The 24,742-nt window shown below is 34.9% G+C and overlaps 1 protein-coding gene and 1 long non-coding RNA gene across 2 annotated transcripts; both read right to left on the minus strand.

Moving 5' to 3' along the window:
* Positions 1–239: 239 nt before the first annotated feature.
* LOC110095676 (amino acid transporter AVT1C) lies at positions 240–24,257 on the minus strand. Its single transcript, XM_020821308.2, has 13 exons — positions 24,056–24,257; positions 23,213–23,417; positions 18,624–18,874; positions 9,618–9,832; positions 9,497–9,520; positions 9,203–9,383; positions 3,253–3,472; positions 2,870–3,005; positions 2,310–2,329; positions 2,015–2,160; positions 1,891–1,934; positions 1,747–1,809; positions 240–562 (listed from the first exon to the last, which is right to left on the minus strand). The coding sequence occupies exons 2-13, from the start codon at positions 23,410–23,412 to the stop codon at positions 467–469; spliced, it is 1,596 nt and encodes a 531-aa protein (XP_020676967.1). The 5' UTR covers positions 23,413–23,417; positions 24,056–24,257; the 3' UTR covers positions 240–466.
* LOC114581096 lies at positions 20,462–21,298 on the minus strand. Its single transcript, XR_003702900.1, has 2 exons — positions 21,229–21,298; positions 20,462–20,689 (listed from the first exon to the last, which is right to left on the minus strand). It is a non-coding gene; the product is annotated as an uncharacterized LOC114581096 (long non-coding RNA).
* Positions 24,258–24,742: the final 485 nt, after the last annotated feature.

The following is a 24,742-nucleotide window of genomic DNA, read 5'->3' on the forward strand; positions in this document are numbered from 1 at the left end:
TAATAACATTTAAATTTTGAAATTAGGTAGAAGGAAATAAATAATTCAAATAAGTAAAAATCAGCTCAAATATCTTAAATGAATTTCTCCAAAAAATAAATTGGCTAAGGAAGAAAATAATGGTTCACGAATATTAAGAAAACAGGCAAGGAAACTAGTTGAACTGTTTAAGTACTACATTTACTGAGAAATAATTTCACCAAAGAAAGGCAAAAAATGAAAGAAGAAAAAAAATCAAATAAAATAAAGTTTCAATGATTTTAATTTAGGAAATAACGATACATATAGCACTAGACTTGGAGAAATTAATCTGTGCAGAGTACGGACGAGAAGAACCATTCGGATATGTGAGTGTACACAATATGTATCAAATTAGCGTCCATACTGTGTTTACACTCATAATCCGAACGGTTCTTCTCGTCCGGACTCCGCACAGAATAATTTCTCCTAGACTTGAGAGTTGAGATCAACGCAAGTTGTTTATAATTTTGGAGATTGCGGAGTAGGTGCCCAATGCTGAGGAGGAAACTCCTATTATAAGAATCAAGGAACACATAGCCACCTACAAATAGATAAGACAATCATTCGTTGATATGTTAAAAAAAGTTAATTAGAACTCTCACTTTTAACCTTTACAAGAAATTCAATAGATATCTAAGAAAACCTTCAAATGTTAATTCTAAAAATATTAATATGCATAAAATTTTCTATAATCTTTTATTCTAGAAGCATACTTCTTAAACAATTTAACTAATATTTTAGCACTCATTATGTAAGACTTTGTTTGAGATAAATTTTTTTTGTATCAAAAAGTTATTGTAGAAAAAATATTTTTTTAAAACAGTTATAGAAAGCAATATTTTAGTACAACTTTTTTTTTTTTTTAAATAAGCAAAAAAGTAATGACCTGGTAAAAATTATAGCGGCGATCTAAAAAAACAAAACATTAAGAAAACTATTTCAAACGAAGTCTAAGAGCATCTCCAACTGAAAAACTCATTTTCCACTCCAAAATGCAGCAAAATTTTAAAATGTAGTAATTCATCTCCAATCGAACGACATTTTCTCTCCTTTCGCGTGCTTCCTGCGAAGGTAAATATTCTCTCATCTTTCCCGCTATTCTTCGGCAAGTCCTGTAGCCAATTTTTCGGCATAAGTGAATAGTCCGACATCAATATTGGCGTCGCACTGTTCACCTGCCGAACTTTGAACTTTGACATGAAATTTGGAGTTCGAATTGACCGAATGGCCGACTGTATATGATGGTATACAGTTCGGTTGAATATGAACTCAGCCGTTCTTTTAAAGATGGCTTCAAAATTTCAAACGAAAATGAAATGAAATCATCAAAATTTATCGATTTTGGTCTAAGGCATCTTAAATTGGTCATAGTTTTCGGTTTTCGTGATTTTAAACTATGAAAAAACACAAAATCCAACTAAACAATTAACTGAAGCCACGAAAATCAACAAAAAGCAGCTGAAATAACAAAAAAAAACCATTGAAACCACTAAAAATAGATAAGCATTCATAAAAAAATATTAGAAAAATTTTTCTGATATTTTATTCTTAAATTAAAAACGGCGGCGAAACTTCAGTGATGGGAGAGAAAACTTAGACTTTATTTGAGACGACTTCAAAAAAAATAAATTTTATATTAAAAAGATGCTCCAAAAAGCACTAAAAAAGCTGTACCAAACAAAACGCGAAGAAGTTCTGAACCTTGCTTTTAAGTTTTAAACATACCTGAGGCCAAGTTGCTTTACTCCTCACAATGCTTAAAAAGCAGACGCAAGGAAGAATAAATGCCTGCAACAATGTACATATATATAGTTATTAGAATCAAATTGTTTGATAACTGACCAACAACAAACCCCAAAAGAAACTTACTAAAAGCATGGTAAGCAAAGAACCAATCAATGCCATCACCAAACCTGAAGATAAATGAGATTTTTAGGGCGCGCGCAAAAATAAATACTACTTATTGACTTGAAACAAAAGTAAATGCACTTACCAAAGAAAGGGACGGACATAGCCACCACCAAGGATGAGATCGTCAAAGCTGTTCTCATGATGATTGCATACCAATGCGATTCCAGACGCTCTGTGGGTATCAACTCCTCCAGACTCAGCGCCATCGGAGCCAAAGTTATTGAGTATGTAAACAGTTAATTAAGGAACAAAACTTTGAAGATTTTAAATGAAGAGACTATTAAATTTCGTATTATAGAAGAAACCAGAGATTTCTTTTGGAAAAGAATTTAAGAAGATAATGGAGAAAATAATAAATATAACTAGGACAAGGATATTTTGTAATAGGGTTCACAACCTGCAAGATAAAATAAAATAAAAAAGAATATTTAACATTCACAATGATAAGGAAACAATTCATTTTCATAAACACTCGTGTGCAAATAAATTTTCTGTGAAGGGGCAGTGTCTAGTTTAGCATATGTTGGTGTTAAAATAGATATAGTCGAAATTTACCCATAGATTTAATGTTTTGGATTTAATTCATACTTTCTAGAACTTTCGAGTTTTTTTACTAATGATGGAATTTGGAGATGTGGTTCCCATCAAGGGAGTAAATGAAATGCTTTTAAATATAGCAAGGAAATCTATTATTCATTCTATATGTATATTGAAATACAGGCCATTCAAACCTATATGGTATGTCTGAGATAAGAAAGGGTAGGAAAAATAAAATTTTACTTCATTCTTAACAGATTTAAACAAACAAGGTCAACTTCTTAAATTTTCTGTGTAAAAGATTTCAGTTAACTGAATTCAAGAATTTAGATTCTTTGTGAAATAGTTAATGTTATAATCATAATTGGAAAGACTACAAAATTAGCAATATTGTACTTACCGTTGTCCAAACAGCAATTTTAGAGGCCATAAATTCATGTGGCACATTCAGAGTAAACTGAGACTGAGTGGACTCCCCAAACAGGGCAAATCCCATTACTGCAACCCCAGCAAACAACAGAGCGGAAATGACAAAGCTGCAAGGTAATTAATTGGTTTAATCAAAATATCCGATGTAAAACTTAAAATGATCTTAAATAATGAAATGCCGAGTTGAAAGTGATATCTCCTTTCTTTTCCCACAGAAAAATGGATGCTATTTAACTAGCTAGTTTGCAGATAAATGGGTCCACTCAAATTATTTGCAGTCATGAAATGAAAAAGAAGATAATGCCAATTTAATGAGTATCAAATCTTCTAAATAAAATTATACTAGACACTTACCTTGTGAAAAGAACGGCAGGAAATTCATTCTTATTCTTCAAAGAGGAGTATATATTTGGGAAAACAGCATGGCCGGAGTAGGAATAGCCGTAGAGGCCAATCGCTATAGAAATCCCAGAAAGATTTATGAGAGAACCTTCATTTTTATAACCAATATTATCAACTAATCCCACCCAGAACAGGCATACAACCACAAGTACAGATGCAATAACTCCTCCAGCTGCCAATGAGCAAAGTTAATGAAAGGTTATCACATAAAGAGTGCAAAAGAAGGAAGGTGAAATTGAAAAGAACATCTCATGTATGCGTTTCAGAAAAGCGGCAGATTTAATTTTTTACTAGTATGAATATGGAACCTATGGACTGTAAGAACCAGTTCAGCCGGGCCCTATCTAATACCCAATCGAACGAAGCAGGTGATTGAGCAGCGAACCGAGCGGGCCGAACGCGGGCGCAAAAGAGTTTGGCGAGGTCAGATCGCGTAATCAAGGGAGGAATGGCGTGCAAGAGTGAAAGGAAGCAACTCCTCATGAGAAATAACTCCGTTTTAATAACTCCAGTGGAATCAAATGAACAAACAAAGGCTTCAGCCTAAAGGAAGAAGAAAAAGGAAGGCAAAAGAGAAAGAGGAAGGAAAGGAGAGCGAGCAAAACGAACAATGTGGGAAAGAGGAGAAATAGTAAAGTATCTCAATACCTAAGTTCAGGTGAGTACTAATGTTTTTCAATTATAGTAAGGTGTGGAAATGCTTGGGAGATGAAGAAATTTTTTGGCTTATTAAACTTTTTAATACTATTTTGAAGACTAAAAAGATGTCAGATGAGTATGTTAATTCATATTTTTAAGAATAAAGGTGATGCACAAGATTGTGCGAATTATAGAGGAATTAAGTTAATGTACATACTTCAAAACTATGGAGCGAGTTATTGAGCATAGGTTGCGGCGTAATACTAATGTTTCTCAAAATCAATTTGGATTCATGCCGGGTAGGTCGACTATGGAAGTCATACATTTATTAAGAGGTTTGATAATACAGAGAAAATAAGGAGGATCTACATATGATATTTATTGATTTAGAAAAAGCATATGATAAAGTTCCAAGGGAAGTGCTATGGAGAGTTCTTGAGTACACGTTTTAGATATCTTGGATCTATTATTCAGAGTGATGGTGAAATAGATGAGGATATTATCAGCAGAATTCAAATTGGATGGTTGAAGTGGAGGAATGCACCGGGCTTGTTATGTGATAAAAAAGTACCCCTCAAACTTAAGGGAAAATTCTATAAGATGATAGTGAGGCCTGCAATGCTTTATGGTGCTGAATGTTGGCCATTAAAAGAGAAGCATAATACTAAGTTAAGTGTGGTAGAGATGAGGATGCTCAAGTGGATGAGTGGCTTGACCCTTAGAGATAGGATACGAAACGAGCATATACATGAAAAGGTTGGAGTAGCTCCTGTGGATGATAAGATTAGAGAGAGTCGTCTTAGATGGTTTGGTCACATAAAATGGCGACCTTCCAATGACACAATTAGGAGAGTAGAGGTATTATATTTGACTTATGTTAAGAAAGGTTGAGGCAGACCTAAAAAGACTTGGTTAGAAAATATTAAAGAATGACCTTTCTTTATTAGATTTAAATGAGAATTTAACCTTTAATAGGATACAATGGAGAAAAATAATTCTTGTAGCCGACCCCACATAGTGGGATAAAGGCTTGATGTTGTTGTTGTAATGATTTTATTCTCTCTTAAATTAAATGCATCGAAAGATAGTGATCTATACTTATTAAGTTTCATTGCAAGCTATATTATATTTGTATGAATAAAATTGTTAAGATATATATGTTTGCATGCTCATGTTGACTGATGGAGTACACCCTCTTATAGTACTGGCTGGGGACGTAATGTATACGTGCACGTAAATAAAAAATGTTAAGGAAAAAAGAAAAATGAGTACCTTCATTGGAACTATTTTAGACGATAGCTCTTGTGTCAATTATATTATTTATGCGAAAGAATAAAGATATGATATACACATAACTTGGAAAGTCTTGAAATAAAATGGTTAAATAAAATTTTTTTATGTTTTGAAATGATCATGCATATTGTTACTAATGCATTGAATTACTGTAATTTAATAGCGTAAATTACTCATTGAGTTCTTTTATGGCTCACTCCTAAATTTATAAATGAACAGGTATTATTCAAAGCTTAAAATGAGTAGAAGATATAAAAAATGTGTATGGCAGACGAGACACTACGAGTGACTTATATTTGGTGATAGCTTTAGTAAGTAAAAAATTAATCAACCTGACCGTCTGTTCCCGTCTTGTTAATTCGAACCTCCGGACAGGATTGTGACAAAAGTGGTATCAGAGCGCTAGGTTAGTATCATAGGAATATGAATTGTCATAAAAGAGCCATAAGAATAATTTATGAAATTAAGAATTTAGAGATTCAATTAGATAGTATAATTAATTATGTCTTATATAAATATATAAGGTATGTGGATGATCAAGAGGAGGTAACTGATAAAAATAAAGCAGGAGAAGAAGTACCACCTGATATGACTGTGAACACCCAATACCTTTACCCATATGTTGAAGGCTATGACCCAACTGCTTCAAGAATCAAGATCGCAGCCTAGAGTTGGAGTATATAAGTATCTGAAGTTATTCTAGTACATGCGAACACCACTATTCAAAGGAAATGAGGGACCAATTAAGACAGAGAATTGGTTGCTTCGGGTAGAGAAGATCTTGGATAGCATGTCATGTCCTGATGAAAGGAAAGTGCCACTCGCTACATTTGTTTTGGATTGAGAAGCAAAAAGGTGGTGGAGAGGACAATGTGAAGACATGTTAGAAGATATTTAAAATTTACTGGTGAACTAGGAAGACTTTGTGGAATTTTTTAGAGAATGGTTCGTGCCTATGTCAGCAAGGAGGCAAATGTGGGGCATATTTATAAGAATGGTTCAAGAAGACAAATCAGTGATGTAATATAAAGCATAATTTACAACCTTATCCAGATATGCATCGAAACTAATTGCAACAGCATAGGCAAAATATTATCGACCCCTATCTAGTCTAAAAGATACAATCATGCAACATTTAGTATATTTAGGAATCGAGGATTATACAATATTGATAGAGAGAACTAGAAGGGTGGAGATTGACTTTCAAATCGCTCAGAAGTGAAGAGATCAACATAAAAGGAAGAGAGTTGAAGAAGATATCCAAAACAATCAGATTGAAGGATCAAATGGAAAGAAGCCTAAGTTTAGCCCTAGTTGAGTTAGTAGTGCTGCTACGAGTGGAGTTATGGAAGCTTATGCTAAGTGTGGCAGATTTCATAAGGGTGAGTGTTTGGCGGGCTCCAACACTTGCTATTAGTGTCATCAGCCTAAAAAAATTACAAAATATTATCCTACATTGGTTCAAATGACTTCAGGAGAGATAAACTTAAGTGAAGCACCTTCACTGAAGAGTTTTGATAAACAAAAGATGATATAAATGTCAATTATAGCTCCAGCACAAACTCAACCAAGGCAGAATGTTCGACCAAACAGGAGCCTAATGAATCAATAGATGTTAATAAAGATGGATGAGATTTCTTTAATATAATAATTTGTTATATTATATCAGATATTTTTATTTATCCAATTATCTTATTATATTATATCAAAAATTTTGTTTTATTCAGTTATGCATCCAATGTTAAGTTTATGTTGAGTGAAGATGTTATTTTTACTTAAGTATTGAGTAGCATGCTTAATTAAAATTCATAGTAGTATATTATATAAAATAAAATAAAAGAAAAAAGTCATATGTAAATTTCAAGGATGAAATTTTTTATAAGGAGAGATTATAAGAACCGGTCCAAGTAGTTCAATTGAACTAACTTTATCTAATACCCAACCGATCAAAGCAGGCGATTGAGCGGCAAACCGAGCGGGCCAAACGGACCGTACGCGGGCACATAAGGGTTTGGCGAGGTCGGATCGCGTAATTGAGCAAGGAATCATGTGAGTGAGTAAGAGAAAGTGACTCCTCATGGGTAATAACTCTGATTTAATCACTCCAGTGAAATCAACGAAAAAACAAAAGCTTCAACCGGAAGGAAGAAGAAAAAGAAGGAATTACAGAGACAGAAAGGAGAGGGAGCAAGGGAGATTGAACGAGCAATAGGTAATATTTTTTCTTTTTATTAATATTATTAAGAAAATTAATAATTTAAAATAGAATTTATATATATATAATTTAATCGGAGTTTTAATAAAAGGATAATTATAAATTATTTTAAGTTGAAATTTATTATTAGAATTTAATTAATGAAAGACTGTATTAGATTTTAATATTAAATTTATGATATAAAGTAATTAAATTATAAATTTATTAAATAGAGGATATTAGAAATTAATTAAATAATGATTTTCAATATTTAAATAATAAAGTGGAGAGAGCAAGTTAATTCTTTTATTTAAAAAAAAAAGAACTATTTAAATATATTTAATAAAAAATTAGAGAGAAAATATAGGAGAGATTTCATTTAACTAAATTATTAATTTTAAACGAGAGTATATTTAATTAGTTAAAATGACAAATTATTAACTATGGAAAGTTTAGAAATTAATGATAATTAAATCATGATTTATATATAAATGATAATGCGAGGAAAATAAATTTTATTAGTAATTTAATAAATTAAATACAAGGGCTATCTAGATATATGTAATAAGGAATTATAGAGCATATAATTAAAAATATATGTGCAATTTATAATTAAACTGTTAACGAATAGGTTTTTCATATAGGTGCAAAATTAATTAACGTGAGAAAGAGGAGAAATAGAAAAGTATCTCAATACCTAAGTTCACGATGAGTACTCATGTCTTTTAATTAATAGTAATGATTTTGTTCTATCTTAAATTAAATGCATCAAAAGATAGTGATCTATGCTTATTAAGTTTTATTGCAAGCTAGATTATAATTTATTTTTCTCATATCCAACGATTGGTCATATTGAATGAAATCAAAAAATTAATATGTTATGATTTACACTTTTCATAGAAAGTAAATGAATGATATATAAATGAAATGGTTAAGATAGATATGCTTGTATGTGCATGTTGACTAATGGAGCACACCCTATTAAGGAACTAGCTGGGGACGCAATATACTCATGCACGTAAATGAAAAAAGGAAATGAAAAATGAGTACCTTCATTAGTACTATTTTAGACGGTGACTCGTTGTGACAGTTGTATTATTTATGAGAAAGAATAACGATATGGATAAATATATGATATATGCATAACATGGAAAGTCTTTAAATGAAATAATTAAATAAATTTTCTTGATGTTTTGAAATGATCATGCATATTGTTCTTAATGTCTTTAGTTATTGTAGTTTAAAAGTATGATTTACTCACTAAGTTCTTTTACGACTCAATTCTAAATTTATAAATGAACATGTATTATTTAAAACTTACAAAGAGTAGAATAGATAAAAATGTGTATCATAGGTGAGAAGCTCCGAGTGAAAGGTATTTATATCTTTTATTTTAAATAATTTTGAGGATTTAGTGGCACTTTTAATTTATTGATAATATATTTAGCAAATAAAAATTTAATCAACCATTCGAACGTCTATTCTTGTTTCGTTAATTCGAGCCTCCGGGCTGGATCGTGAGATAAATGTCAATAAATTTTATTTATTTATTTTAATTTGGCATAATATCATTTCATCTGTCTGAAGAATAGATTATGTAACTATTGACACTAACAAGTTTTATGAAGTGATTATGAGCATCAACCTTATGGCATAGTGAGGCATATAACTTGTAAGTCATAAATTTCCAGAAACATATTTATCACTTCCTAGAAAACCAAATATTAACTAAGAAGATTTCATTACTAAAATAAAAGATAAAGGATGGCGACAAACCTGATATGTAGCTAAGAATGCTAAGATCTCGAAGCCATGTGGTTGGGAGAACTATAAGAGTGATCAGCACAGCAAAAAGAAGGTGTGAATTTAGATGTATTCCACCTATGTTCAGGTGTGCATTTGGGAACAAGGAGGACAAGTTGTCACTATCCAATATGATGTACTCAACACAACAAGCCTGCGTTAACAGTTAGTGTTAGTTGAAATGACTTATTTTTGAAGTTTGAGGCCAGCAATATGTATCTGTAGTGTCTAAAACAAGCAGTCTACTCATTCTAAGCTTGTACTTACATACAGTTCCAGGTACAAGAAAATCTGCGCAAAATAGATGAAATAGAAAGAAAATTTTATTACCACAAAAATTCAGATTGCATAGCAGTGCAAGAATTAATGGACATAATGGTAGACTCACCGAGATAATAATGCGACCAGAAGGGCCAAATGCAGCCTGGCCAATGTCGGGGTATGTTTCGAGACCTGGTTTGCTATCCAGGCAACGACGCAGAAGAATCCCGGTGTAGAAGGAAATCACACCATAGATGAATAATATGGACAACCCAAGCCACCCTCCTTCCTTGATTGCATATGGTGCAGAGAGGATGCCAACTCCACAAAGCACGTTAACACCTGATCACATCATATTTTTTTCTGATTAAATTTATTTCATTTCGACAATAAGAAATCAAATTGTTGTAAAGAGAACCAAGTTCAAACTTTATTCTTCAAGTAAATAGTGGAGGATCCTATAGAGCAAACCTTCAACATAGTGAAGTCATTGATTTCCAGGAATTAGTTCCGAAATGCATTTTCATTGTACTAATCTAAAATGATTAGCTCGAAAGTATTTATTGACAAGAAAAAAAGAATGAACTTCATTGGAAATACCTTATACTGTTCAAGTTTCATCTACCATGATTTCTTTTTTGTAATGTCACAACTCACAACCCTAATCCAAACAACGACCTTGTTGAGTTTCTCCTGGCGCTATCTTGCCTTTAGAAGATTTAAAATAGGGTTATAAAGAGGACAAAGAAGATTTAAAATAGGGTCATGAAGGGAACCGGGGGGGGGGGGGGGGGGGGGCCGGGGGGAAGGGGGGGGGGGGGGGGGGGGGGGGGTTGGGCGCCGTGGAGAAGTGAAGGCAAAACTGTGACAACATTTGGTTTTTTTTTATAAGACATGGCTATATAGCATATTGATTGAAATCAAAGTCCATTTTCGTACATAGAATGTTTGCGTCATTTGAAGAAAATTTATTAAGTGCCATATTGGAGGTCAATTCAACGCAAAACGTCACCCAATGTAGAGTGAATTGAATGATATGGTACATTCGGATTGACCTTCATACGCTTTTGGACACCGCACAGAATAATCTCTCCCGCACAAAGAATTGTCCCGTGAGCAACTACTCACTGGCCATTTAAACAGACTATTTCATGACAAATGACTCAACTGGAGATCAAAATGGAGCATCAATCTCATTCTAAACAAGCGGCTATAAATATGAGTTCGGTTCTAGTTTTGTTTGCCAATCTCATGCCTCGTATGCATCTATCTCATTTAAGAATTGATATATCATCAAAAAATTATATTGGTCGGGCACAAATCTCGATGCAAATATAAATAAAAAATTTAAAAAATTAAATTTATGATCATCCAAACTCCGATTTCAATAAACTTATAGTCAAACTGAATGTCTCCAAGAGACGAACCCAACGATACCAAAATTGGTCCAATCCGAATCCAAATGGTTCTGAATTGAGGGTCAGAAGCCTAGTTGGAAGCTTCAGAACATTAATCATATGACCAAATGATATCCAAATATGACATTATATAGTTGAATCGAGTGGTTCAACGAGATGAATCAAACCAGCCTAAGATCGCAGAAATTTAACAATATTAAGACACTCAAATGCTCGCTAAATGATTTATGATCAAGCGAGTTGATATCAGCCGTCCATTGGAACACTCCTAACATATCCTTGATCTTCTCCCTATTTACTAGTATGTCACTCCAAAAAAATTATAAATAGACCCCTCATTCTTCACAATGAGAGAAGAGTAAGAGGAAAAGAGCTATGGGGCTTGAAGAATCTAAAGCTCCACCTTGGCACCACTGTCGATGGATCAGCGCCACCAAGCCACCACTGATGAACTTCTAATAGACCATTGTCGTCGATCCTCCACCTGGTAGTCACTGACAAGCCTTCCTCCTACCACTGTCATATATTAATTATGGTTCTTCCAACCAAAATTGCTTGTCAACTACGATCTCTCCGGCTACCGTTGTCCGATTATGGTCATTTCGACCACCATCGACCGCCAACTACTGTTCTTCCGACCACCGTCGCCCGACTACGATCCTTCCGATCACTGTCGCCCGCTTACTACAATATTTCCAACCACTATCACTCGACTACAATCCTTCTGACCTCTGTTGCCCACCAACTATGATCTCTCTGACCATCATCGCCCAACTACGGTCTCTTCGACCTTCGCCGCCTGACTACTGCTCTTCCGACCACCGTTATCCGATTACGGTCCTTCCGACCACCGTCGCTCACCGACTATGGTTCTTCCTACCACTTTGCCCTATCGACTACAGTCTTGTTGACCAAACAGACATGTCAACACTCTTTTAAGAACAACTACCATGTAATAAGCTATATACAGTGTATTTGCTATACTAAGATGGCACCCTCTTTTGAGGAGGAATATTATTTGTAATCAACCATCAATGCTAGTGGATTCATTCAAATTAGGCCAAGCCCCATGGCTTTTCCCCCTTTTCAGGTGTTTTCACGTAAAAACACTGGAGTCTCTTATGAATGTTATACCCCTATCTTTTATTTATTTGTGTGTTGAATTTTCATACAAAGCTAGAATGCTAAACTCCATATCTCTCTACAGTCGTGAATTCTCCAGGACGAAACAAGAATAATTAAAATGGATATGCCACATTTGCTGGTGATAACCTGCAAGGATGAATTTCAGAGCCGATCAACTCTTCCCTTAATATTATTTCATAATAACCACATTTTATAATTGTTTTAATGGATATGGCCGGATGGCTTTACATTGAGTTGGCATTAAGTGGATGCATTTGAACAAATAATTTTCTTGAAAGTTCTTTTAAAGAAAATGTCCTTTAGTGTATTGGCTCTACCTTGTATCATGATCTACATGGCAAATGAGCAAAATTAAAACAAACATCAGCCCAAGAATTCTACAATCTCTTTAAAGAACCATCAAAGTAGATTTCCCGTAGCTCTTTCTTCAAAGCTATTTTGAGTGGGGTTTTTTGGGCAAATATTGGAAAGGAGGTGCGGGCGTTACAATCTCAATCCCTCTTATAAGCTTTTCAATTGGCAAAGTTGATTGAAGAAAGAATTATAGAAGTTAATTTTTCTACATCATCGTCATAGTTTCCCATACCGATGAAAAATTGTTACCACTTTTGCTTCCTAATTCTATCAATCTGTTGGTGCCCAATGCTAGAATAACAAAAACTGATGTTACAGTGCAACCGTTAACAAAAACACAATTGGATGAAATATAATTGAAAGACTTTATAATGACCACACCTGTAAGTTCAACTTGTTTGTTAATGGTGATAAATGATGAGCAGGACCCCTTAAAAGAATTGCTAGTCTCATCCAAAGTTGATATGGGTCCATCTCAAGATCTTCATCTTGAAACCAATTTCAATATTTTAGTGCTCAGAACACTATAATTGGAAGTAAAAATAGATATTCAGATTATAATAGCAACTGCTCAACCCATAATTTCATTTAGAGCAGATTTGTTCAAAATCTTGGATTTACCATCATTCCATCAAAATTCTTTATGATAATCGTTGGAAATGAGGATAATCTTGAATGTTCAGAATTTTGTCAACATCTACCAGTAACCATTCAAGTATATTCTTTTGAAATAGATTGTTATGTCCAAAGTCCAAACCTATGTAATTGGCGGAGGTCATATTGGGGATATAATGGTTGGAATTGTTGGGTAGAATTGCTATTACAAGAATTTAATAATTGAGTTTACAGAAAAGAAACTTCTATCAAAATTTATAGTTGTTGCGTCCTGGAGTATTTGCGGCGGTAGAGAAATATATAGTTTAATGTCTTAACGTTGTACGAAGATCTAGCTCACAATCAGATAAGAGAGAGGGTGCAACGTTCATAAGAGACACTAGAGTTTTTACGTGGAAACCCCTGAAAAGGGGGAAAACCATGGGGATATAATGGTTGGAATTTTTACGTGGCCCAGTTTGAATGAATCCACTAGTATTTGCAGTCGATTACAAATGAGGCCCTTCCTTGGGAGAAGGCCTTGGCTTGATGGCACAAATGTACATCATATAGATCGCATTACATGGTGGGAGCAACAATATAGACATGTTTGTTTGGTCGGCACGACCATAGTCGATAGGATGGATGTCGGAAAGATCGTTGTCTGATGATGGAGGTCGGAAGGACCATAGCAGGTGATGGAGGTCGGAAGGACTATAGTAGGTGATGGAGGTCGGAAGGACCGTAGTCGGTAGGAGACAGGGGTCCGAAAGATCGTAGTTAGCAGGAGACTGTGGTCAGAAAGACCATTGTCTGATGATGAAGGTCGGAAGGACCTTAGTATGCAAGAGATCGATATCAAAAAGACAGTTGTCTGGCAATGTAGGTCAGAAAGACCGTAGTAGGCGACGGAGGCCAGAAGAACCATAGTCGGCAGGAGACAGGGGTCTAAAATATCGTAGTTGGCTGGAGACCGGGGTCAGAAAGGCTGTTGTCTGGTGATGGAGGTCAGAAGGATCATAGTAGGTGATGGAGGTCAGAAGAACCGTAGTCGGCAGGAGATAAGGGTCTAAAAGACCGTAGTTGGTTAGAGATTGGGTCAAAAAGACCGTTGTAGTAGGTCGATACTCTGGTAGAACTCTATGCATCAAGCGGTGGCCTGACAGAAGTTTGGGCCTCAGGTGATGGTCCGATAGAAGTCCAGGCTTCATGTGGTGTCCTGATGGAGCTTAGGGAATCAAGTGATGGTCCGACAGAGGTCCGGGCGTCAGGTGGTGGTCCAGCAGAAGTCCGAGCGTCACGTGGTTATCCGAGAGAAGTTTGGGCCTCAGGTGGTGGTCCGGCAGAACCCAGGTCCTTAAGTGGTGGTTCAGCAAAGCTCAATGATTAAAATTGCGTATACGGGTATTGAGGCGTTTTTCATTCGTGAGGCGAGGCGTAAGCCTCAAGGCATTTTGAGGCGTAAGCCTCAAAATCAAAAGATTGCGTAAACATAAAATGATAAATTTTTTATATCTAATGAGTGAATAATATAAAACATAAAAAAACATTAGATATTAAGTGAAATCAAAATATCCCAATAATAAGACAACATTAAATATAGTTCAACTCAAAATTTTATCTTTCCCAAATCCAGTATTCTTTTCATTAACATATAATTCAAATTTCCAAAAATAATTAAATAGCAATGACATATCACATAAGAACTCATAAGTCATTAGCATTGTCATCACTAAGGGGTTCTTCATGTGAATCATCATTATGATGAACTACTCTCTCGCCTTCCTCCTCTTTTATAGAGTCCAATGTCGGGCATTTACTTCAAGATGTATGTAAGTTTTAATATATATAGCGTGAGGCGTAAGCCTCATGCCAGTGAGGCGAGGCGGGCCTCAAGGTGGGCCTCAACCAAGTTGAGGCGTAAGCCTCATAAAAAAAACTCGAGGCGTAAGCATCGAGGCATTTTTTATTGGAATTGCGCAAAGGCGGGCCTCAAGGCGAGCCTCATATTCGCCATAGGGTCTCAAGTGGTGGTCCGACGGAGCAACGACGTCAGGTGATGGTTTTCGATAGCGGTGGTACGATGGAGGTAAGGGTCTCAAGTGGTGGTCCGGCGGAGCTCATGGCCTCAAGTGGTGGTCCGATGGAGCAACGACATGCGGCGGTGGTCCGACGGAGGTGAGGGCCTCAAATGGTGGTCTGGCGGAGCTCACGGCCTCAAGTGGTGGTCCGGTAGAGCAACAACGTCTGGCGGAGGTGAGGGCCTCCAGTGGTGGTCCGGCGAGGGTGAGCGCCTCAAGTGGTGGTCCGGCGGAGCAACAACATCAGGATGTGATATGGCGGAACTCAGGCGGTGGTCGAGGAGGAGCTTCTTCCTTCTCTTATCTTCTTCTCTTTTTGCTTGGAGCCCCCACCCCCCCCCCCCCCCCCCCCCCCCCCCTCTTTCAAGAGAAAGGAGGGGTCTATTTATAAATTTATGGAGTGGCATGGCCCGTAAATAGGAGAAGGTCAAGGGCAAATGGGGAGTGGTTGGATGGACGGCTGATGTTGAACCCCTTGATTGTGGACCGTTTGATGGACATTTGAATGCCTTAACGATGCCAGAATTAAGTGATCATGGGCTCGTTGGATTCGTCTCGTCGAGCCGCTCGATTCGACTATAAGCACATCATGTTTGGAAACCGTTTGGTAATCCAAATTGTGGTTTGAACCCTCCAACAGCACTTCGGAACCTTGATTTTTGATTTGGACCCATTTAAGCTCATATTAAGTCGAATTTGGTGTCGTTGGGTTCGTATTTCCGAGACGTTCAATTCGACTGTAAGTTTGCTGAAATCGGAGTTCGGATGGTTCCAATTTTAATTTTGGAAGTTTCCAACTTGATTTTGCCTCGAGATTCGTGCCTGATCAAGATAATTTTTCGATGAAGTATCAATACTGATGAGTCTTCACCCTCTATGCAAAATATGAAAGTCAGTAACCAGCAGCCTGTTACAACTACTGCAAATTTCCATCATGTGGGATAAAATCCTTATGGATTTTATAAGAGGGTTATCAAAGTCTTATGGAAAGACAGAGTCATGATGGTTGTTGATCAAATATCAATAATGCCCATTTCTTAGCTTTTATGAACATTTTTTCCATCTTCAACTGTGCACTCTTCATTTGTCTCTGATGTTTGTAAGTTGCATGAAATTCCATAGCTTATTATTTCAAACTATGATTCTAAATTTGTTGGTTTTTTAAGAAAGAATTGTTTCCACTCAGTGCGATGCAATTAAATCATAGTATTTCTTATCATTAACAATCATGCAATCATATGGAGGTGACTAATCATGGGTCAACATTTGCGCAGTTTTATGATGGATTCACCAGCAAAATGAGTGAAAGTTTTGAGCGAAATTTCCTTATAATATCAACACCACCTTGATGTTGACGGGCATTTCATAATTTCAAGTGGCGTATGATTGAGCTCTGCTAACAATAATTCCTTGCGAACTAAGAAGATCTGATATCGAAATTGCAGATATTTTTATATTACAAGATTCTGATAAAAGTTTTAAACAGCTACGCGAAAATTTACCAACAGATGAAAAACTGGATAAACACCGCAGCGACTTGCTGTTTGGGGTGGGAGATTTGGTTATAGTGAAGCTTAAGCCATCCCTACAGAAATTCGTATCCAATTGATCATAAAATAAAACCATATCCAATGATGGCCAAAATCCGTTCAGACGCATAAACTTGGGTTGTTCAACAAGACGAAGATCATCTAATTTTTCATGTTTCCCATCTCAAACTATTTTGGGAGACTCCACACTACATCTAGCCACGTGATCATAATTCAATTAAAGAGGGCAGTTGTTGGTTCATCCAATGGCAATCTTATATAAGTGAAAAATCGTGCAAGAAGCGCATGAGGACCTGTAGGTACTAGTTCAAATGCAAGAAGCGCATAAGGACCTATAGTTACTATTTCGATAGGAGAGATTAGTATGAAGAAACACTTCTTGGATATCATTGGATGGCTTAGGGTTGTGTTATCATGATTTAAATCATGCATGTAAGGTCATTTTTGGTGGGCAAAGCTGGATGAAATCAAGTCTAAAATGATAGGATGAGGTAGGCTAAGGCCATGCAGGTTGTTGGTTTTCCCTGTTACTTTCTTCCCTCTCTACTCAGTTCTCAGTTCTCAGTTCTCTTGTTTTCTTTTTGTCCTGTTCTCTACGGAGTTTGAACAGCTAGAATTGCACGGATAATATTCTAGGCTCCTATTCCTCTATTAATTATGCGTTGAACCTAGACCTCTTTGGCGACCACATACATTCTTAAAATCTCTATCCGAGTTACCTAAGTAAAATGATTGAATAAAACTTTCACAATGAAACCATATGAAGAAAATGGAGCGAGAGGCGCTAAAGTCATAATCCTACTCATGAGAAACAAAAACAGTACGTGGCAGAAGCCATGTGCAGGTAGAGCCAAAAAGATGAAAACCTAATATACCGTTTCTTTGATTTCAAATGTGCCATTCAGGCTTCTCTATCTTCATATCTCCATGTCCAGCTAATTCCGACCAATATAATTGTCTTGCCTCCCTAATTATTTAATATCTACTCCTTTCAAGCTTTCACCTTTTGATTCCAATTTTCCCATCGTTCTCGGTTCTCGCATCTCGGCTGACACAGCCCTGCAATCCAACTCAATAATTCATCCAATAATTTCATAGGGCCCAATGCGCATCCAATTAATCTACTGTTCAAGATCCAAAACAGAAGGGGATTATGATATGCTTGCTAACGCCAAACTAAACTGATGTGGATCAAATTTAAATATTAATAAAAAAATGTAAAATCTCAATCATTCCTATTCACTAATTTGATTCATATACATTTTTAGTGTAGCTCTCTAATTCTTGTTTATTTAAATTTTTTTTTAAGATAAAAAGCATTTTAAATTCATACAGATAAATGGAGATGGGGATGGCTGTGGTGGGTCCTTTTTATGCGAACTTAGATTTTTTTTTTTGGGACATTTAGGCCTATTTAAGGCAAACTCACACACACAACGCATACACAAAGACTCGAACCCAAGACCTCTTAGTTGGAAGCATAAGCTCTCAACCAAAAAGCCAAGGTGAGCTATGTACGAACTTAGATCTATTTGAACAATTGAACAACCTTAGTACTATTTGTCGATAATACTTGGCCATCTTTGTATCAGGTTTTATATGAAAGGAATTCTATATGCTCAAAGACTCATAGAAAGGGTACTCGCTCAATATAATGTCCAGAATCAAAATCAAGATGCATCATATTTTTTTCAAAAATAAGACAGCTATAAAATATTATCAATGCTAGACTTAGCACAATATCAAAGCTTTTCATTTGATTTTGAGCAATAATGCCGACTTATGGCAGCAAAAAGTGTCACAAAGTGGGTGCAACTCATTTAAATTTAAATAATTAAACTGTTCTTCATGAAATTTGTTTGGGAACAAAATTTTAATATCATATTTTCAAACAATTAATAGACAATAACATCCTACTATTTTTCATGAAGATTAAAAATCTAATCAAAATTTTCCTTTGGAGACGTTTAGAGTGGGTAAGAGACTATACCGTTGAAAACCCCCTGGGTGTAGGAGCACTGACGTGGGGCAACAGGCAGCAAGTGGGAGCTCTTCCTTTGCTGTTGTTCATCTTCAACTTGAGTTGGGAGTAATGGTCTGAGAAGGGAACTGAAGATCTCAGAGGTGTGGTGTCCTCTGAATGAATTGCTCAAAAATGAGCTCCCTAATCTACTTAAATTCGGAGTACCAAGAAATCCAATGGTTGGCGGCGTCACACCACTGTAAATGTCTATTGATTGCCTGTCCAAATAGATCAAAGAGAAGCATAGATAAGTTTTGCATCTTCTGCTAGTATTTACAAATCTTAAGAAGTGATAGCTTGGAGGAAGTAGAGAAGGAATATGATCCTTCATTTATCATCTGAAAAATGTTCCACTTATTTTCCAATGAAAAGATCATTACCATCATGAGGGTAAGGGAAGTTCTTTAGAAATGAAAGCAGCTAGTGCTATTAGTCCCTGTTCATTCGATGAATACAGAAACAAAAAATTTAGGCCATTTAGTTGTTTTAACTTAAAATTATTAGATATTAACATTGATATCAAATTTTACAAATCTCCTCAAAATTTGCTCCAAAGTAAATATTTAATTTCACGCTCAAAATAATTGAAAGCAAAATCCTGACATTCTAAATCAGTAAAACATATTTCCCATCCACGTCCAATCAAATTAATGAGCCCTTCAAGTAATAAAAGTTTCTGTATTGTATAACTTAATATAAAATTGTGTTTGCTTTACACATAATTGAATAGTTAACACTATTACACAATGAATACAATTAACTTAGCCTGCTTTATTATAGAATTTTTTTTTACACCGGAAAAAAGAACTTAATAATAATCAAATGACCTAAGAGAACCAACAAAAAAATGCAGCTTAGGATCATACATGCATGGGCAGACCAAAACATAAGATAGAGAGAATCACAAGGTAAAGCTAAAGTTTATCTTTCATGATAATTAAACAAATTTCAACTAATCAGCATTCAATTATAATCAAAATTAAAATAATATTTCAATAAGTAATGTTTTCAAACTAATTAAGCGGATGTTTGGTTGACTGAAAAAGTAATACAATGTAAAAAATATGAAAAGCATTTGAAATATTTTAGACTTGTTTGGATGAATATAAAATAAATGCGAGAAAATGTTATTTTTTTCTTTAACTTAAAGTAAAATGAATGCAGTGTAAAGTTCAAGGATAAGATGATCGATGACGGTGGCATACAATAGTGGTCGCTAGTCATTGGTGGTAGTAGCGGCCGTCGGTGGTGGAGTTTGGTGGTGGCAACGGCAAGGGGCATGGTCGATGGTAGTGGCGAGCGAGAGCGGGCAATGAAGTTCCATTGTATTTAAAAATCGACCAAATAAGAGGAATTCAAAATACACCAAAAATGAACTAGATGTTGAATTTCAAATACACAAAAACTTTACACTACATTTGGTTTACTTCAAACCAAACATCAATATTCCTCAAACCCCTGCATTTGAAATATTTTACCCCCTTTTTACTTCAAATCAAACAACTCCTAGGCTTTTTATAACTTTTTCAAATCAATTAAACTTTTTTTTTCCATAAAATCAATTTAAATACAAATAAATTTAACTATCATTAAATTCACAGTCATTAATTATTTTCACTTAATAGTAAATCAATTCATATTTGTATAAGATTAGAACTCAATAATTTAAATAAATGAGCATAAGCCAAAATTCACTCTCTCGATATATCTTAACTTATTTTTCAGCTCATCTTTTTACCATTTAATCCATGTAACCCAGTCAACTATCACTTAGCTTACCTATGATGACAACTTAATACCAATTCAACACAGATAAATTTATTTGTTTATTCTCCAATAATTTTATCGCGCCACCACAGATGTTGCCGTAGACTTGGCATACGCCAAAATACAGAAAATCAAGACAGCAGCTACAATTAATGCAGGTAATGGATAAGGCTTTCCTCCAGCTTGATGGGCCCAATCATATTTCAGTGTTTATCACAAAATCTGTAAAGTTTCTACCATCCACGCAACCAACCCGAAAAACCTACCTGAGGACAAAACTTGGATATATTATTTAAATCTGTTTGGGGACTTCCACAAATACATCTCCTGTGAATTATGAACATTTCATTTAGTTCGTATTAAATATTTGGATATTCAGACAGGTGTGCTATTTAATGAGACTATTTTTTTAAATGAAATATTTTAAAAGGAATTTCTATATATAACTTCCATTTTTTTATGAGTTGCATATCTTATACTTAAATTTTTATATTTATTTACATGCCATTTTAATATCTAAATATATGGATGAAAATATATTTTTTTAATAAATAATAATAATAATGTTTTTAATGTAATTTAAAATTTTAAATATCATATAAATAAATATAAATTATAAGTATTAAGTATTAAATATATAATTACATAAGAATTTTATAACATCCCTATAGATCCTCCTATTTTAAAATATCTATTTAACTTATGATGAAAAATATTTTAATAATATTAGGATTATGTTTTTATTTTTTTTTTCCAAGCCATTTTTATTTCTTATATATATCCACAAACCAAAATAATACTACACCTGCTCGAATCGCTGCATCACACTACACCTGGAGCCTGGAGGTCAATGGAATTTCAGTACACGAAAAAACTAAATATACCACTCATGTTTCCTTCCTACCACTTAATATATTTCATTTATACCACCCATATTTGATATGAAATTGAACTATGGGTGGTATGCATGTAATATTAAAGTTTTAGGTGTTAAATATATAAATAGAGTAGTATAAAGTGGTATGCATGTAAATCTCCCAAAAAAAAAAAATACAAAAAAATATATATTGGGATTTAACTTTAAGTAGACTAGTTAAATTAAGAGAGAGCTCTGTTTCCTCTGTACCCAAGTAACGGTCACGGGTCACCCTCACCTCACGCACCCTTGGAAATAAAATAAAAGTAAAAAAGGTCGACAAAGACAAACCGCCCATTTTTATTACCCAACAAACACGGAAGAAATTTTTAAATGTTATCCTTTTGGTTAAATTAAAAAAAAAAAATTGTTATCTTCATAGGATCCAATAAAAAGTGTAGGTCTCTAAAATTAGATTGATTCATCAATAAAAATAAGATTTAAATGAAATTTTATGCATATTTCAAAGGAAGTGTAGTATTATTTGAGAATAAATATTCTTTACTTGTTTCATGTGCAATATTTTACAACAAGAAATATGTAGATAAATAAAAGATAGAATTCAAAAATATATTTGGCTATGCATATTTTGGAGAAATCAAAGGTATGCTGAAACGAGTTATGCTGAGATATTAAAGTTTCATTTGGGATGACTTTTTTACTGTTTCTTAAATCAACATTTTAATAAAAATAAAAAATTTGTAATGACAAGCTGCTTAAGCAGCAGTAAAGAAACCATCCCAAAGGAAACCTAAATTTTCACTGAAATCAAGGTCCAAATGCATGAAGTTCAATTTTATTCGATTTATTTCATTATTTTGTTATAAAATAAGTTCAAAAGGCCAATAAACTATTTCGATAAAAAGCAAAATCCAGCCCACCAAATATTTCTTTATTAACTGAAAAGATAAATAATATATTTGCAAAACCTTAATTACTCTTTCAACTACATTATTGAATTGATGAGATATTAAAAATAGAAAAAAAAATCAAAATATTCAAATTAAATTTGATCATATATTATTTTGTCATATATTATAAAATATAATATATTGTAATTAATTTGTCATATATTATACATATCTAAAAATTAATCTTAAAATTTTGAGATATGTCCTAATTAAATTTCATAAAAAAATATTTTCCCAAAAAAATACTCTTTGTTTTTTGACAAGTGATTTTGGCTGGTATATTTGATTATCGCTGAACATTACTTTTTAATAAAAAAGCACAATAGAATATCGTAATCATTAATAATAAATTTATTAAAAAGTTTATATGATGAATTTCATGGATTTTCATTATATGTATCTACTGAGTGCATTGTTGCAGCATAGAGTTTCCCACATCATTAATTAGAATCTCTTTCGAATCATTTTTTAAGAAAATTAAAAATTTGAAAATCTTATTAGAAGCTTAGTTCTTTAGATGGAGAAATTATTTTGTGCGGCTGAACGTAGAGCACCGTCCAGAAATCAATCAAAATATATTACGTTATTAGTATCGAGTCGTGATACCAAATAGTACAAAGCCACAATACTGATCACATAATCTCCCGACGTTATACCCACCGCTGCTTGTCCGGCTGGTGAAGAGCCGGCTGGGCAAAGCCTAGGTCCCTGGTTTGAATCCCTTGGCAAGTAGTGAAAGTTTTAAGTGTTGACCCGTATAAATTGATGTGGGTTGCATGTTAGGTCGACCATAATTTTCACTTACCTAATGATAATGATTCCTCGTAATAAATAAATAACCACTAACAGGCAAACCAGACTTTTTAACATAAATTACCGGACGAGGAGGCAGAAAATCAAGCATAGCCATCTAATAACGATCCTACGGCTGAAATATTGAGATGGTGACGGGAGAGCCGTACCTGTAGCTCTGGGGCCAAGTAGTGTTGTAGGAGTTCGGCCTGCTCCGTCTTGTGCTGCAAACCGAAGACGAATCAGAACCGTCTGATTCGTCATCGTCGTCCTCCTCCGCCCGAACCTTGCTTTGCTCCTCATCATCGACGCCGTCCTCCGCGTCGCTGTTCTCGACATAGATGCTCCGATCTAAGACCGAGTTCTTCATCTCCCCTGAAGTACAAGGCAAACAATCTCATAGCAACTATCTTCTAAAAAAAACAAATCTCTGAATACAACAATATTTTTGGAAAACAGTATATCTTGCCGCAAATGACATTGCCAGGGGAAAAAGAGAAGAGGCTTGGAAATTGGTATAGGTTTAGGTTGTCTATGTCTATCTGGTTTATCTTCGTTCTACCATGGATAATCTACTTGTTTGGTTTATTTTGATCACTTATTAGAATCGTGTTCTGCACTACACTTTCTGAATATTGCTTAGCCCTCGTCTGATCAAAATTGATTCAAACACAGAATCACTGCTCTATCGAGTCCATCCCACCCAATATAAATTTTTCTCTGATTTGAAGATGATCGTAACTGTTGTTTTTCTTTTAGTTTGGTTAGAACTTGGAACCACACATTACAACTGTAATTTTCCAATTGCTCTTTTTTTGGTGTTCTCTGTGTAACATCTTTTTTTTTTTTAATTTTAATAGAATTGAGCTACAACTAGCACCATTAAAAAAACTGGGGAAAGATCGTTGAATCAGATCGACGGATTAAGAAACGGCACACCCATTGCAGGGAAAATAGAATGGCGAATGGGGCATTTTCTCGACTAGAGATGAGAAAATTGAAGCCAACCATACCTCAACAGGAATCGATCGAGATTCAGCACTAAATATTCCGGCCGGGCTTTGCAAGAGAACGAAAATAGCAATTTGTTTAGGGCTAGGATTTAAAGAAGCTGAAGAGAAACAGAGAATATATGCTGGAGAGAGAGAGAGAGAGAGAGAGAGCGCGCGCAGCGACGGTCATATAAAAAGACGGAACCTCTCGGCATCGAGGCGCGCAGTGCAGAAGGTTCACGAGGGCAGCAAGGATAAGGAGGAAGCGAAGTTACGGAAATACCCTCAGATGTTAATGATATGAATGAAGACAGCTCACCTGAAAGCGAAAGAAATGGTTAGCCACGTGGCTAGAATGTCGATGTGCTGGACGATTCATGGAGTCGGCGAAGAATTTCGGTAAAGAATTGGGGCCGGATCATTGGACCCCAAAATAGGAAATGGGCGGCCGTTTTAGGTTTTTTTTTTGGGACATTTAGGCCAATTAAGGCAAACTCACACACACAAGGCATACACATAGACTCGAACCTTGGACCTCTTAGTTGGAAGTCTAAGCTCTCAACCAATAGGCCAAGGAGAGTTGTGTTTAGGTTTCTTATTATTATCATCAATTTTATAAAATTTTTATTTACACTTAATTTTTTATTTTATTTTGACCTAATAAAATTGGAAACTCATTGTCTAGAGGAATATAAGGATTAGTGTCTC

Source organism: Dendrobium catenatum, unplaced genomic scaffold, assembly GCF_001605985.2.
Source record: "Dendrobium catenatum unplaced genomic scaffold, ASM160598v2 fragScaff_scaffold_1504, whole genome shotgun sequence".
Taxonomy (NCBI): domain Eukaryota; kingdom Viridiplantae; phylum Streptophyta; class Magnoliopsida; order Asparagales; family Orchidaceae; genus Dendrobium; species Dendrobium catenatum.

What these genes read in the sequence shown, in the direction of transcription:
- LOC110095676 (XM_020821308.2), bottom strand. Translation starts at nt 23,412, where the DNA reads ATGAAGAACTCGGTCTTAGATCGGAGCATCTATGTCGAGAACAGCGAC. An exon ending in CTGGTCGCATTATTATCTCG is followed by an intron (nt 9,521 to 9,617) that starts GTGAGTCTACCA and finishes TATTTTGCGCAG; the next exon opens with ATTTTCTTGTACCTGGAACT. An exon ending in CTTTGCTTACCATGCTTTTA is followed by an intron (nt 1,810 to 1,890) that starts GTAAGTTTCTTT and finishes ACATTGTTGCAG; the next exon opens with GCATTTATTCTTCCTTGCGT.